At 45.7% G+C, this 14504-nt stretch overlaps 8 protein-coding genes across 8 annotated transcripts; 2 read left to right on the forward strand and 6 right to left on the reverse strand. All coding sequences in view use genetic code 12, as the record gives it.

The window, feature by feature from the left end:
- Positions 1-93: 93 nt before the first annotated feature.
- On the reverse strand, positions 94-1311 carry EPL1 (Epl1p; the record flags this gene model as incomplete). The annotated part of the gene is made up of 1 exon (XM_001485529.1): positions 94-1311. One exon carries the CDS (start codon positions 1309-1311, stop codon positions 94-96), a length of 1218 nt encoding a protein of 405 aa, XP_001485579.2.
- Positions 1305-2717, reverse strand: PGUG_01251 (enhancer of polycomb-like protein 1; the record flags this gene model as incomplete). Its single annotated transcript, XM_001485530.1, has 1 exon — positions 1305-2717. One exon carries the CDS (start codon positions 2715-2717, stop codon positions 1305-1307), a length of 1413 nt encoding a protein of 470 aa, XP_001485580.2.
- Positions 2718-3723: 1006 nt separating this feature from the next.
- PGUG_01252 (uncharacterized protein) lies at positions 3724-6285 on the forward strand (the record flags this gene model as incomplete). The annotated part of the gene is made up of 1 exon (XM_001485531.1): positions 3724-6285. One exon carries the CDS (start codon positions 3724-3726, stop codon positions 6283-6285), a length of 2562 nt encoding a protein of 853 aa, XP_001485581.2.
- A 10-nt stretch (positions 6286-6295) lies between these two features.
- Positions 6296-7696, reverse strand: MKC1 (mitogen-activated serine/threonine-protein kinase; the record flags this gene model as incomplete). The annotated part of the gene is made up of 1 exon (XM_001485532.1): positions 6296-7696. The coding sequence occupies one exon, from the start codon at positions 7694-7696 to the stop codon at positions 6296-6298; it is 1401 nt and encodes a 466-aa protein (XP_001485582.2).
- Positions 7697-8472: 776 nt separating this feature from the next.
- On the reverse strand, positions 8473-9633 carry PGUG_01254 (uncharacterized protein; the record flags this gene model as incomplete). Its single annotated transcript, XM_001485533.1, has 1 exon — positions 8473-9633. One exon carries the CDS (start codon positions 9631-9633, stop codon positions 8473-8475), a length of 1161 nt encoding a protein of 386 aa, XP_001485583.1.
- Positions 9634-10061: 428 nt separating this feature from the next.
- REP1 (Rep1p) lies at positions 10062-12155 on the forward strand (the record flags this gene model as incomplete). Its single annotated transcript, XM_001485534.1, has 1 exon — positions 10062-12155. One exon carries the CDS (start codon positions 10062-10064, stop codon positions 12153-12155), a length of 2094 nt encoding a protein of 697 aa, XP_001485584.2.
- Positions 12156-12203: 48 nt separating this feature from the next.
- POT1 (acetyl-CoA C-acyltransferase) lies at positions 12204-13454 on the reverse strand (the record flags this gene model as incomplete). Its single annotated transcript, XM_001485535.1, has 1 exon — positions 12204-13454. The coding sequence occupies one exon, from the start codon at positions 13452-13454 to the stop codon at positions 12204-12206; it is 1251 nt and encodes a 416-aa protein (XP_001485585.1).
- A 561-nt stretch (positions 13455-14015) lies between these two features.
- Positions 14016-14486, reverse strand: PGUG_01257 (uncharacterized protein; the record flags this gene model as incomplete). The annotated part of the gene is made up of 1 exon (XM_001485536.1): positions 14016-14486. The coding sequence occupies one exon, from the start codon at positions 14484-14486 to the stop codon at positions 14016-14018; it is 471 nt and encodes a 156-aa protein (XP_001485586.2).
- Positions 14487-14504: the final 18 nt, after the last annotated feature.

Consider the following 14504-nt stretch of genomic DNA (forward strand, 5'->3'; position numbering starts at 1 on the left):
TATATCTATAATACATAGCAGAAGGAAACGCTCATCTAGAGCAAGGCCATGATTTCCAACTTTTGGCGGGCATTGACGTGAATGTCATTGTCTTTATTGTACAGTGGGCTTTGTTGCCTGGACTTGAGACGCCAATAATGGCGACTTGTTGATGTTGGCTTGATTCGAAGGCTGTCCTCCATCGGGCCTGCGGCCATTACCATACTGCTGGTTGGCGCTTGCTTGAGAGTTGGCCGACGAGGTTCGCGATTGCGCGGGCCTGCTGGCACCGGAGCCTTGCGTTGATGTCGACGAATGAGTTTGATTGAGATTCTGCTGCTGGCCCTGTTGCTGCTTGTTACTCAATTGTTGCTGCTGCATCGCTCTGAGTCGTGCTTGTTGGATGAATGCCTGTTGTCGCTGATGTACAGACTCACGAAGCAAATCGTAAGATTTCGACAACAACATGGAACCAAACCTGATGGACTGCGTGACGTTGCTAATGCAGTTGAGGCGAGACGGGTCCCTGCTAAAAGGATTCTCCAAACCTTCCTCCGATTCAGTAACATCCGAATCAAACTTCCAACGTGAGTCTAATCTCTTAATAGCATCGACCTTGGAGTCGTAAACGTTCGGAACAGCGTCTGGCTCTTCTTCAGCATCATCGTCAAACCTCATAAACTCATCTATAACGTCGTCGGGACGTCTTACCAATCCTCTCCTATCTATAAATGTTCGACCAGCCCTTGCAGAACGTTTTCTAAGCCGCAAAAGCGGGTCCGAAACAGGGGATTCGTCCTCATCCTTCGAATGATTTAGGCTCTGAGCCTGGGCACCATAACCTTCACTATACGCACTAAAATTGTTCGAAGCAATGTTAGCGAGTAACTGTGAGACATAGGATGAACCCTTCTGCTCGTTACCTTGATCTGCAACCAAAGTCAGTAAATGCTGAAAACCCTTTGATGGTATCAATTCACCATTGGAACCTCTAAATGTCCTCATTCCAGGAAGCGGCCGCTTCTTTTCAAGTAACTTCCTTAACTCCTCATTAATATAATTGGTCGTATTGAATTGGTGATAATTGCTTGCTGCAATAGAGGAATATGGTATGTGTCTCATTTCTTTGATATCCATGTTGGTGTTGGTGCTGATATCAAAATAAGGTTCGAATGGTTCATCTGTAACGTTGATGAAGCCTTCATCCTGCTCCTTTCTCTTCCTCAACTTCTCCCAAACTGCCTTCTTGATGGTATCATTCTTCTCTTTTAATACCACAGATACAGTAACTAAGTCCCATATCAGGAATCTTAGAGGGAGGAAGTTTAACATAAGGTTGAGTGGATGAACTGGGATTCGGAATGGCCATTCATGTGCTTAGAAGTAGACATCGCAGAAGCTTCTCTCGTATCGGAAGTCTTAGCTTTCTTGACGCGTCTCTCTTCTTCTTCTTTGATTTTAATGACTCTCTTCCGCTTGTGGCGGATGAACAAGTGATCATCTCCCTTGATTCCCAAGTTACGCTTGATGTTTTTAGCCTCACATCTTGCACGGAACAAGCTTTGCTCAGCGTTCCAATTATCTAACTTGAGTATTTCCCTTTGACATACTGACAACACTAAATCACGGGCGTTATGCAATGACTTCTGTAAAAGCCTAATTCGTTCAGCACCCAAGCTGTCAGCTCTTCTGGTTTTTCTCGTTTGACGGATTTCTCGTCTACGGAAACAGATATAAGGATCTGCATCGTTTTCCTTCTCATTGGCATTAGGATCTTCGAACTTTAACGATGGTTGAATGCTTTGACCTTTTCTCTCTATTTTACGTTGTTTCCAATGTTCGTAAATCTGTTGTCCGTACAAGCTCATAAGCTTGGGAATGGATACCGAGGCTTGAGGATTTTCATAATCTTTGTCAAATAGGGTAACATAGGGTTCATAATGCAATTCTTTTGATAACCGTTCCTTCAAAGCTGTGGTTGAAAGGTACTTCAAGGAATTACCGACTTGAACATAAGGCTCATTATGAGACGAGCCACGATACTCCTCCAATATGTAGTTTGATAATTCTTTGTAGGAAAGTATGTTAGATGGGTCCATGGATAGAAATGGTTGTTTGTCCTCGATTGTCTTTTCAAGCTTATCGCAAATGATTTCAAATTCGAGTTCTGAGCATTTACGAGTCACTTGGTCTGTCTTGCCCTTGGTTTTGGGTTGATTCAAAACATTATTCAAAAAAGCTTCATCCACTTCGTCCATATTATACTCGACACCAACGGTGTCTTCAACAGTCGCACTGAATTTGATATACGACTCGGGTTCTTTGAAGGTCACATCACTATAATACTTCTTCGCCTCCGCCCATATCCGGGAAGCATCAGGGGTAGGGATATATACAGAAGAAGCTTCTTCTTTCGAGCCATTGGATTTCTTGGAGTCTTCTTTTGAATGCATGAGGGCTCGTTGAGCCGCATTGATCACTTGTCGCAAATGCACCTCGTCTTCCTCGTTCTTGTCGACACCTGTGTCAATCGCATGCATATCACGCTGGCCACTACCAGCAGACAGATTCAAGTGATGGACTTGGGATGGTTCGAGATCATTAGCCGAATCGAGAGTTGGCAAATCTCGTTGTTTGTAAATGATGAGCGGTTGTTTCACGGATATTTTACGCTGCCGGAAACGTGCTCCCGCTGAGGACAGCGCCTTACCGGCAGACGCCGAAGGGAGAACTGCCATGTCTCTCTTGCCCTGTCGTCGACGGACTTTGGGTGTTGTGGGCGCGTCGGCAGGAAATTTTTTTCAACAACTAATGTATTGGTGTCTGGATGTACTACCCGCAATAGATGATGACAACACCAACAAGACAGCAGACAAGGGCTGCCGAAGGGTATTAGAGGTCGTTTCACTGAGCTTAAATGCAAGTGTATGAATGCTACAGTGGGTGACACCTCGAATATGCAACGAGCTGGATTGATTCGCGCTCTGGACTGGCCCTTTGCGGGGTTTTCTGTTACGGTTCAGGGGTTGGAGAGTGTGGTCAGTGGCGGCGGCAGCGGCGGTGGTCGGCCGAGACCCCGGCATACATGCAGGATTCCAAATATGCAGGTACGCTCTTTTGCAACGAGAATTGAATGGCTTTTAAGAAAGGGCAGCAAAGCCAAGCAGCGCAAAAAGAGACATCAAAGTGGACCACACGCCCCTTCATGTAGTGGTGACCAAATTTGGAGCATATTTGGAGCGTGGAAAAAATGACCTCATTTCAGCGCACCTTGAGACCACTTACAGGACGCATGATGCAGCTGGCCATGTCGTCAACGACAACGATGGGCCGGAAATGATAAGAGTTTCGAGGGCGTCGCGAAAATCTGGAGTTTTAACCACTATGAAAGCAGTTTCGAGGGCTCATGGCTTGCGGTCACTGCAGGCAGGTATATAGTCTAGGCCCAAGATTGCGCACTAGAAAGCTGTCTCTCACATATGTCTTACATCCCAGTTCACGCACGAGGTCACTCGTCATGTGGCTGCCATTTTTTGCAAACTGGGGCAAGTTTATAAATTGAGCTGTAATGGGCAAGAATTTGTGCTGCCAAAAGATGCGCTCAGTTACCACACAACAGGTCGTGCACAACCAAATTCGTCGCAGCTCCGCAGAGTATATGCCGGATCTCGGAGCCCTAGGGGTGTCCTGGAAGTACTCCGTATAGGGTTTCGTACCGCAGGTCTACAATTGTTTTAATACACTATGACATCTCAGGCACCGACTCCAGCGTCTGTTTACTTGAATACAGTGTGCCCTGGTATCCACCACTTGGATTATAATTCCTTCTACCTGACGCGAAACAAGCAACATGGTGACGATTATGCAGTCGATTGGCCGTTTGCCGACGAAGATTCTCAGCAAGGTGGAGCACCCATGACTTCTGGTAAAACTGCAAACCTAACTCCTTCATACTTGAACATTGCGCGCCCTCCATTGAATTCGACTGTCGAATCCACCACATATTTGTCATTACCACACCATGTAACTTCATCATTTCGGCAGCTATTAGATGCTAAAGGCGGCCATCTGGATGCTGGATTGCAAATTGGGGCTAATGTTAACAGTTTGGCCCACGACGCATTCAGACTCGTTCACTTGAACCCTGGTTGTTTAACGACAATTATCAATAATCTGTGCTCGATATCTCTGCCCAACGACTATTCGGAAGCTACCGAGTTCAATACGAGTGCCAATTCTAACAAAAATCCATTTCACAAGCTCACGAACAACTTTTCCAAAATCCTCAAAGTCACCTCAACATCATTGAATTTAAGCACAGAACGTACAGACTTATTGAACCTAAACTCGCCAAATAATTTTGTTCACAAGATACTAGACTACGATCCCTCAACGTACTCCGAACAGATACTGTCGCCAAGTATAAAGAAGTTTTTGGTATCAGTAAACATCAATGTGCTCAATGTCATTGGAATAGATGCGAATGGTAATTATGTCAATGTTGAAGATGTTCAAGATCGTTCTTGGCTCACAATAGAAGATAGAAGTGAATCACACGATAAAACACCTCCAGAGCCGGTCAACAAAACCATAGATCGTCCATTATTACGCCTTCAGCTCAACCCACATTCGGTTGTCACCAGTCTCAAAGCAGTAAGTATGCATGGCAGACATGTCGTCGTTCTTGGCTTGGATAACGGGACGGTAGCATATATTGATTTGACGGATTTGCGGTATGTCACTTTTTCAGAATTCGAACCGTCTGCTGGGCCTGACAATGCTTCTGTTTCTTCAACTTTTACCCATACTGGCGCCGAAGTAGCGATAACGAGTTTGGATATTATGAGTCACCCACGTTATCCATTTCTCGTTCTTGCGGGCCTAGCCAACGGAGAAGTGGTCATAATAGACCCTCATTGCAGTATAGAAGACCGCAAACAAAAATACACCAAAGAGGTGGTTGGTCAAGATCATTTTGCAACCTATTTCAAAAAGTTTGATTTGAGTCTCACGGGTTCACCTCACACGCCCAACCATACGGGCTATATTGTCGGCCATTTTAAAATCAGCCATAAACCTATTACTTGTATCAAAACTACCTTGCCTTACGGACTTGACTATGAATCACTAGGTCCCATGATCATGGCCATTGGCTCAGATGATGGTCTTGTAAAGTTTCTAGATTTGAACTTTACTTACGAACATAATTACGGTGAGAGTAATGACCCCACCAAAAACACCTTGGTAACAGACGTAATCTCCAACTATTTCAACGAGGGAATTTCTTCCATTGATTTTTCTCCTGATGGTAAGTTTGTGTGCATTGCAGGTACAGGTGATTTAGTAGAGGTTTTCAAAATGTGCTACTACAATGTCAATGGATTGATCGCGCGACAGGGAGATAGAAGGTCACCTTCGCCGCTGCCAATATACGGTGGAAAGCGCTCGAGAAGTGGCACACTCAACAGTACAAGTTCTGCCAATCATAACTGGCTCAGCCCTTCGGCCACTTCGGTGGATTTACATCCCTATGAACTGGATATGCCCCAGTACCCACCAATTTTGAAAGACATCAAGATCACAGTTCGATTTAAAGGGCATGTGAACAAGATACATAGGGTGTCATTTGTGCCATGTAAGAACTCCACCACCTATAAATTGATAAGTTGCGGATTTGATGGGATGGTGATCATTTGGGAGTTTGATTATCGAGCCCTTCCCAAAGTCAAGCGGCCACGGAGCGCACCAGTAAAGAAAACTCAATCATCTGGCATGACTGAGCCTTCTACAAAAGCACCAGCTCCAGCCAAGAGCAATGTGTCTCCCAGGCTTCCCTCTGGTGTGATTCATTCGCTCCACACTCGGTCGCGATCCGGTGCCGACGAAGCCTTAACATCGACGCTCAGCATCAATTCGACCACGTTCAACAATTTGAACAACTCGCTCAACAACATGAACAATGGTCCGTTGAACAATATCAAAAGTGTTCTCGGGTCGTCAAACAAGCCAGAAACGAAAACTGTGAAAAATCAAGACGAACAAGTGAAGATTGTCAATGCACTCTACCGGTCGCTCTTTGATCTTCGATTGCGCAAGTACAATGCGAGATACGGTGTAAAACGCAAGAGCATCTTGCACGCGATTATCAACGACAAGTTTGTGCCGTTTGTGGAGATCTCGCTCTTGAAATTGGACATGTCCAGGTGGTTTAGTGACGGCAAGGTTGAAGGCACCCATTTTGACCTCGATAATTTCTGGGTATTCGGCAAGAATGGAGACATCCTACGGTATTCGCCAAGTACTTAGATGCATGTGACTATATATTATTATACATACCGCCGTCAAGACCGAACCCCAACTCCTCCTCCAAGCGAAACAAGTCGTCGTCCATGGGACTGGGCTTGTGAACGTCGTGTGACGGATGATGAGGCGAGAAGGGGAACTCGGGAAGCTCTTGTGGTTTGGGAACCGATTCGTAGAATTGTAGGTCGTTGTTCATCTGGGATGGGTCGGTGTTGACCTCGGCGTTGTTGTTCAGCGACGAGTTGGAATGAGACGAGTATGGGTTAAGTACATCACTGTATTGGTTGGCTGCGAGAGGATTTGGGAGTCCCATCTGGACGTGGTTTTGATGGTGCTGCTGGATATCTTGTTGTTGCATCTGCATTTGCAATTGGATCTGTTGCTGTTCTTCGATGGGTCTTCTTACAAAATCTCTGAAATTTTTCACCTCTTCCATGATCAACCGTTTCATGATATTCATATCGTCGGCTTTTTCAAACGACTTGAAATCAAACTTGACCTGGCACCGAGGCTCGTCCTGGGGATCGTGCCACACCGACAAGTATGGATGTTCCAAAGCTTCTTCCACAGTGATTCTTTTGAATGGGTCCAATGTCAACATTTTTTCCAAGAGATCGAGAGCCAATGGGTTGGCGTTGGGAAAGATTTCGTTATAAGGAACCTTGCGCATGGCCGGGAGAGATCTCACGTAGTTTTGTGCTCGAACAGAACCGATTTTGGTGAGGGTGGGTTCATCGGGAGTTCCAAGAACCAACAAGATTTGGTTGAGTTGGTCGACATAATCTTTGCCGCGGAAGAGTGGTTTTCCACCAAGAAGCTCGGCCAAGATACAGCCTGCCGACCAGATATCAATTGCCTTGGAGTAGTTGGTGAAAGAGAGCATGATCTCCGGAGCCCGGTACCACCTGGTAGCCACGTACTCTGTCATGAACCCAGCGTTCTGCTCGGGGTCTTCCAGAAATCCGCGGGCCAACCCAAAGTCGCAGATCTTGAGCTCGCAATCGGCGTTGACGAGCAAGTTTCCCGGCTTCAAATCACGATGAAGAACATCTGCCGAGTGGATATACTTGAGCCCACACAACACCTGGTAGATGAAGGACTGGTAGTGGGAGTCTGTCAAAGCCTGGCCTGACCGTATTATCTGGTGCATGTCGCATTCCATGAGTTCCTCGTAAAAGGTATATTTCGTTAAAGTCTCCCGTGAGCGGGTTGGGCACGATATCCAAGTCATATAGACAAGTAATGTTCTTGTGGCCGCGGAAGAACTGAAGAAGCTTGAGCTCACGCAACGATCTTTTACACAAGATTTTTTTCGAGAAGATATTGGTGATTTTCTTGATGGCCACAAAGTTGCCGTCGTCGGATCCGGACCCATCATCGTACTTGGCGGAACAGACGATTCCGTAGGCGCCATGACCGAGCTCCTTGATGATTTGGAACCGCTTATCGATGATAAATTCTTGGCCAAACACGGTGTTGACGGTTTTACCTGCCACTGAAGTCATGGAAAAAGCCGGTGATAAATCAAGACAAAGACCAGGAAAACACTTTGGTTTATGCTGGTGTCACAAGAAGGAAAAATGTACAGCGGCAATCCTATATAGGGAGAGCGGCCCTAGAATGTCAATCAACCACGATAGTATTTTTATTTTTTTCAATGAAACTCCGCTATTTTTAGCCGCCTGTGTGCAGGCGGCGGATCAGAAAAGACAAAGGGTGCACAACGAAAAAAAACAAAATGGACTATTTCATCAACAATTTCAATTACAATTCATCCTCTACAAAACAAGTTGATCAAGAACCACAAACCCCATAATTCTTTCATATAAAAATTTTCACTAACTGGCCGTCTTCTCGAGCCGTACCTGCACATGCGCATCGTTAGTCTTCACCAAACGTTATGCGGGCTCAGCCGCAGATCGAGCCCAAAAATAGACCAAATATTATGAATTGCAACGGCGTAATTGAGTTTGGCGTATGAGCGATGGCAAAATAGATTCGTTAATTCGTCAGGAGCCTGGATCCATGGATATTCTATGGATATTTTATGGATCATCTATGGATAATCTATGGAAGTTCATGACAAATTTTATGCAGAATTTCGTTAATTTCAAAATTGCACGAAAAATTACATCATCTAAACCTTCCAGCGGTCTAGACTACCAGCGGGCAACTTGGTGCTTCAACACTTCAACTCTTCTCCTTTCTCTTTTTCTCAATCCATTGCTGCAAAACCTCCAAACCACCTCGCAAATCCTGGCTACTATTGCCGAACCCAACACGCAAGAAACCCTTGCGCCCACAGAAAACTTCTCCTGGTACCACTAGCGTGCTGTGGTTTTCCGCCAATTCTCGTGCCAACTCGTAGGTATCAAAATTTTCAAGTCGCAAATAACAGGTGCTTCCACCTAATGGCTTGACCCAGGTAACTACCCCATTCATCTTGGTGATAAACTCGTCCAAGATGGCCAAGTTGTCAGCACACAACTTGTGGTTGCGCTCAAGAATGTGGTTTTTGTGCTGAAGTGCAAACGATGCTACTTGGTCGTCCAACATAGACACACAGATGGTATTATAGTCTCTCTTGGTGAGACAGTCTTGCACCACTTTTTTGTCTTTGCTGACTATCCATCCCAACCTGATTCCAGCCAAAGACAAGCTCTTTGACATTGAGCCTGTTGAAATGGTTTTTTCATATCCAAAGTCAATAATTGACTTGGGACGAACGGGTCCATGAAATAGCGGCCGGTATACCTCATCGCACATCAAGTATGTGTTGTGCTTGCTGCAAAGCTCCACGATTTGCGACAACGTTTCATCGTCCCAAACGGTGCCGGTAGGGTTGTGAGGGTTGTTAATCACAAGTAATTTGGGAGTTCTTGCTTGGAACATGGCTGCAAGTTTGTCCAAATTGGGCAAGTAATTGTCTTCAAATTCTAGTGGAAATTTGTCCATATTTCCGCTGGAAAACATATTTGGCAAGCTGCTGAGCTGCTGGTACGTGGGATCAACACATATCACATAGTCTCCAGGATCCACAACACTGTAAAACGTAAGAAAGTTGGCCCCGATCGCACCATTGGTAATGACAATTTCGTCACAGCTCACATTGGCACCCAAATCGTTGTATAGAGACACAATTCCTTGTTTCAACTCCGGAGAACCAGTAATGTGACCGTAAACTAGCTTTGTTTGGGCCATTTTTTGGAGAAGTTGATCAGCCGAGACATTGGCCAATTTTGCAATTGCATCAATTGAGAGCGAATCGCAGCAGGTTTCTCCCATATTATTGCTGATGCCGGTCTCATACCGGTCCATAAATTTTTCCACGCCAAAGTCCTCCTGTTTCATGTTTGGGATGTGGTGGATTTGCAGCTGTTATATAGTATTTCGCTCGGTGGTGCGCGCGCCGAAAATGGAAGCTGAGCCCGAAACGAAAAACGGTTCATCGAGTGCGAAAGATTAGAATAGAAGAAATGTAGTATTAAAAGAGGGGCTCATAATTAGCCGCGATCTTGTAAACTAGTTACGTTAGGTTTCGTAATCTAGTTTCGTAAATTGAAAAAGAACTTAATTGCAATTTGTTCGGTTATTTTTGCCTTTTAGAGTTCGGAGAGCTTGGCCGATACCGAGAATCAACCTTAAAATCAGAACCATAAATCCACAACCAGTAATCCAATAAACGCAAAGCCGTCCCTCGCCTGGCCCCCACCATTTCGCCCCCACCAAAATCCGACGACATCCAACCACCAACACATCCCCCACATTCCTCGTTCTCAATGAGATCTTGTGCACCGATGAATGAGGACTTTGACGACCTAGCGTCTCTTTTCATGTCTGATATTTTTCACGGACATCCTGCAGAGGCACAGCATGTTCCAGAGCCCTCAGTGAAGCGTGAAACCCATGATTCAGGTCCAGGCTTTGAAAACCTTGTTCGAACATCAACGTCCACCGACGACTTCAACGACTTTCTCAATAACAATTCGTTTATAAACAACCTGCTGGAGGTTCCCAATCCCCAGCAAAGTGGCCAGCATGGCACGTTTGGTCACAACCATTACCCTGGGTTATACTTACATGGATTTCAAGCAAACTCCGCTACCTACGGAACCCAAGTGGGACACTTGGTGCAGCATATGCCGGTTCTATTCAACCAGCTGCAGTCAGCGCAACCACAGGTACAACCGCAGTTGATGGGACAACAGGAACAGGGGCAAATGCAGCAGATGTATGATTTTCAGCAGCATCAAATGCGACAGGCACCTCACTTAATGGGCCCTCCAACTACTTCAGCGATGCCTGGAAGTGGGGTTTCGAGTGACCAGGAGGTGATGTTCTCGACGCTTTCATTTGAAAACTCCCCTGTGCCAGACCAGCGAAATAAGACCGCACGAAATAACGATAATGGAGACGGTGCGAAACAAAAACTGACCAAGGCAAGGTCCACCCTTCCTGCTGGGTCAATTCTGTCCATAGGATCTTCTTCTCGAGGACAGGGTCTGAACGATACTCGTTCAGAATCTGGAACAGGAGGACCATTGGGAAAGAAAGAATCCCTCGGACGTCCGTATCTCGAACCACGAATACAGATACGTTACAAACAAAAACGACTTACTCGGCTCTTAGACCTTAAAGACAGCAGTCCTGTGCAAAACTACACCATCTCAGACAAAAATGGAAGCAACGTTAATGTCAATTTCTCGTGCTTTCTCACCGGCAAATTACTAACCAATGATTTTGATAATAGCATATACCTTCTCATGGCTGAAAATGCAGACCCCACAAAGAAACACGACGCAAAGATCATCAGTTGCTACCGCCGAAACTTGCTCCAGATCGCTATGAACCTCAATCTTACCGGGTTTTCTTCGGACGAAAAATTGCTCCGGTTGCAAAATAACGAATATGGTTATAACGTCAGCCGGGTGATCAAATGGTTTAAGATCCAGGTGCTAGCAGTTCCCAGTTCCGATCCCAATCACAATGTTCCAGTCTTGATCAGAGTTCCAAAAGATAAAGAGGGACCATCACCTAAAGGAGATATAGCTCCCATTCCCATTAATGAACCAGAACACATTGTAACCCTCAATAATTCCGAGGTGAGAAACGGTACTATCGACAACTATTATCTGGTGAAACAGCTCCAGTTTCGCAAGGCTACTCCGTACAATGGTAAGTTAACGCTACAAAACTACTTTCAGCTCAAAGTACGGTTGAAAGCCATAGTCGCCGATCTCTATTACGACGACTATGTCGATGATTTCAGTGCCACTTCTCAAAATACAGATAGAAACGAGGTTTTGTTGCACGAAGTGACGAGTGAACCCATCATTGTTAGAGGAAGAAACCCGCTGTTCTACGAGGAGAGAAACGACTTGTTGCTTGGAAACAGAAATCCAGATCTGAGAGCCAGTTTTGAAGCGTTGCGGGCGTACGTAGATGAGAGCGACGACGACGAAAATGAAGAGGATTCGAACGTTGTACCATCAGGAGCCAATGCAATTGCAGGCGACGAAATCGATGGAGCTGATCATGAAGAACGAGAGGATGAAGAAGTGGAAGATGGGGACATAATTGAAGAAGGTGAGGAAGAAGAAAATGGCGAAATTAACGAAAATGACGAGAATGAACGTTCTCGGGAAGTTTCTGTGCCAAGGAAAAACTCCAGTCCTGATCTTAAAACTCTTTCAATTGATAAAGGAAGGTATAAGTATTTTCCCATTTCCAGCATCTACTACCTTCCACCCATCACCTCAGTTTACTTTCCACATGGAGCTCATCAGAAGATTGGCAATGTCAGATCAGAGGAACCCAGTGACCATGAAAAAGCTCCCAAGAGACGCAGTAGTAGCAACGTGTATTTTAGATAATGTACAATAGTAACCTAATTTTCAGAAACACCTCGTATATTCGTAAATCTACTCCTTGACCAAGATGGAAGCAGCACCCATTCCGGTACCGATACACATGGAGGTCAAACCGATCTCTCCCTTCTTCAACAAACGCAAGATGGTGGCGTATTGTCTAGCACCAGTAGAACCCAAGGGGTGACCCAAGGCGATGGCACCACCGTTTATGTTCAACTTTTCAGGTGGTATGTTGAGAGACTCAGCAGAGTACAAACATTGAGCGGCGAAAGCCTCGTTGATCTCAAACACATCAATGTCCTTGACCGTCAATCCGGTCTTCTTCAACACAGAAGGAATGGCCACGGCGGGTCCAACACCCATGATTTCTGGAGGAACACCAACAGAGTTACACATGACGTACTTGGCCTCGATTGGGTAGCCCTTGGCCTCGGCCAACGATCTTCTCATCAAGAGAACGACAGCAGCACCGTCACTGACCTGCGAAGCGTTACCGGCGTGGGTGGAACCATCAGCCTTGAAAGCGGGTCTCAACTTGGCCAAAGATTCGGCGGTGACACCCTTTCTTGGGCCTTCATCGGTATCGATGGTGACCTTTTTGTACTTGATGTCATCCTCATCTTCGTCATCGTCGCCCTCGGCAATGTACGACTCGATAGGAATGATCTCGTCTTTGAACTTACCGTCAGCCACGGCCTTGACGGCCTTTTGGTACGAGGCAGCAGCGAACGCATCCTGCTTTGTTCTTGGAATGCTGTACTTTTCCGCCACGTTTTCGTTGGTGATACCCATAGGAATCATACACTTGGCCATTCCGTCCTCTTCAGCCAAATGTGAGTCCACCTTGGGAAGAGCGCCGGCACCATAGTTGGAGGACATGGACTCCACACCTCCAGCGAGACCACAGTCGATTTCTCCACACTTGATCTTGTTGGCAATGTCGGAAATAGCCATCAAACCTGAAGAACATTGTCTGTTGATGGCAACAAAAGCTGCCTTGTTGGGAATTCCAGCAGCCAACGAAGCACCTCTGTGCTCGGAAGCACCAGCAGCACGGTTCAAAACGTTACCAATGGCCACGTCTTCAATCAAGTTCACGTCAATTTTGGTCTTGGCCAAAAATCCCTTGATAAGTTGTGCCAAAAGATAGTCGGAACCAACATCTTTGAAACCACCTTTTCCACCTTTGGTCAAAGCGGTTCTATAAGCAGCCACTACAACCACATCATCTGGGTTCTTCTCTAATACCGCCTGTTTGGAGGAAGGAGACAACTGGCCTGCAAGTTGATTTAATCTGTCCATTCTATGAAAAGTGAATAAATATGAAAAATATTTGGTGATGACGCTGCTTATATATTTGCCGTCACAGGCTCACTCCGCATTTCGGTGCCGCGGGTGCCATGTGAACCGAGGATGCGGGGGCACACACGACCGATAGAACAGGAATGGAGAGAAATAGAGAAGAAAAAAAGAAGGAAAGGAGGAAAAGTATTAGGGTGTTTTGGAGTGTTCAGTGTTCTAAGTGTTCATAAGTGTATTAGAGTATCGTGCACGATTACACAATTTCCTAATTAATTCTTGCTACTGTCTTCTGTTACCCCGGATCCTGCACCCGTCCACGGGTAATGGTGTTGGGTGTGCAGGATGTCAGTTGGTGGCCTCGGGTAGGTGGGAGGTGGGGCAAAGGTGCAGGTACCGAGCTGGAACGGCTCAACACTGATAAAGAAATTTCAGTTCCCTCACTTATTTCTTTCTCGCTTGTCACTCATTTCTAGTCTTCGTTCTCACCCAATTCTCACTAAATTCTCTGTTTCTCTTTTTCCTCTCCTTTCGTTTTCTCCTTAATTCACTAATCTCTTTCTTTTAATCCTCCCTCTCAAAAGAAAATATCCCTATAAACGGATCGATCTTGTCCGGACGTCCCTCGGGACATCTTCCCGTAAACACAAGCGTGGGTATTTCCTCCTCTTCATATGTATTTTCTCCACCAGCACCAACCAGTGCTTTGAGTGCCGCTTCGTCAAAACCCTCTTTCTTTGTTTCTCCACCATTGGAATCGCTCGAAAGTGTAAATATCTTTGTAAAGTCGATCCTGAGCGTGTTATTTTCCTCCACGGCAACATAGAGTTTATATTTCTGGTTTATCAAGTCTTTGGAGTCATTGTAGTGTATCAAGCCCTTGGTGGAACCCGTAATTAATCCCATAGTGGAGCCTATTCCCATGATGTTCGTGCCCTTTATTTTAATGTACACCCCCGATAACCCAAACGGTGAGCAATGGATCTCCAAATCGCACTCATTGGCGTACTGGAAATCGACCTGATTATCACTCATGATGAAGAAGCTCCCGCC

The sequence above is a fragment of the Meyerozyma guilliermondii genome, genomic scaffold (genome assembly GCF_000149425.1).
Source record: "Meyerozyma guilliermondii ATCC 6260 scaffold_2 genomic scaffold, whole genome shotgun sequence".
Lineage (NCBI taxonomy): Eukaryota > Fungi > Ascomycota > Pichiomycetes > Serinales > Debaryomycetaceae > Meyerozyma > Meyerozyma guilliermondii.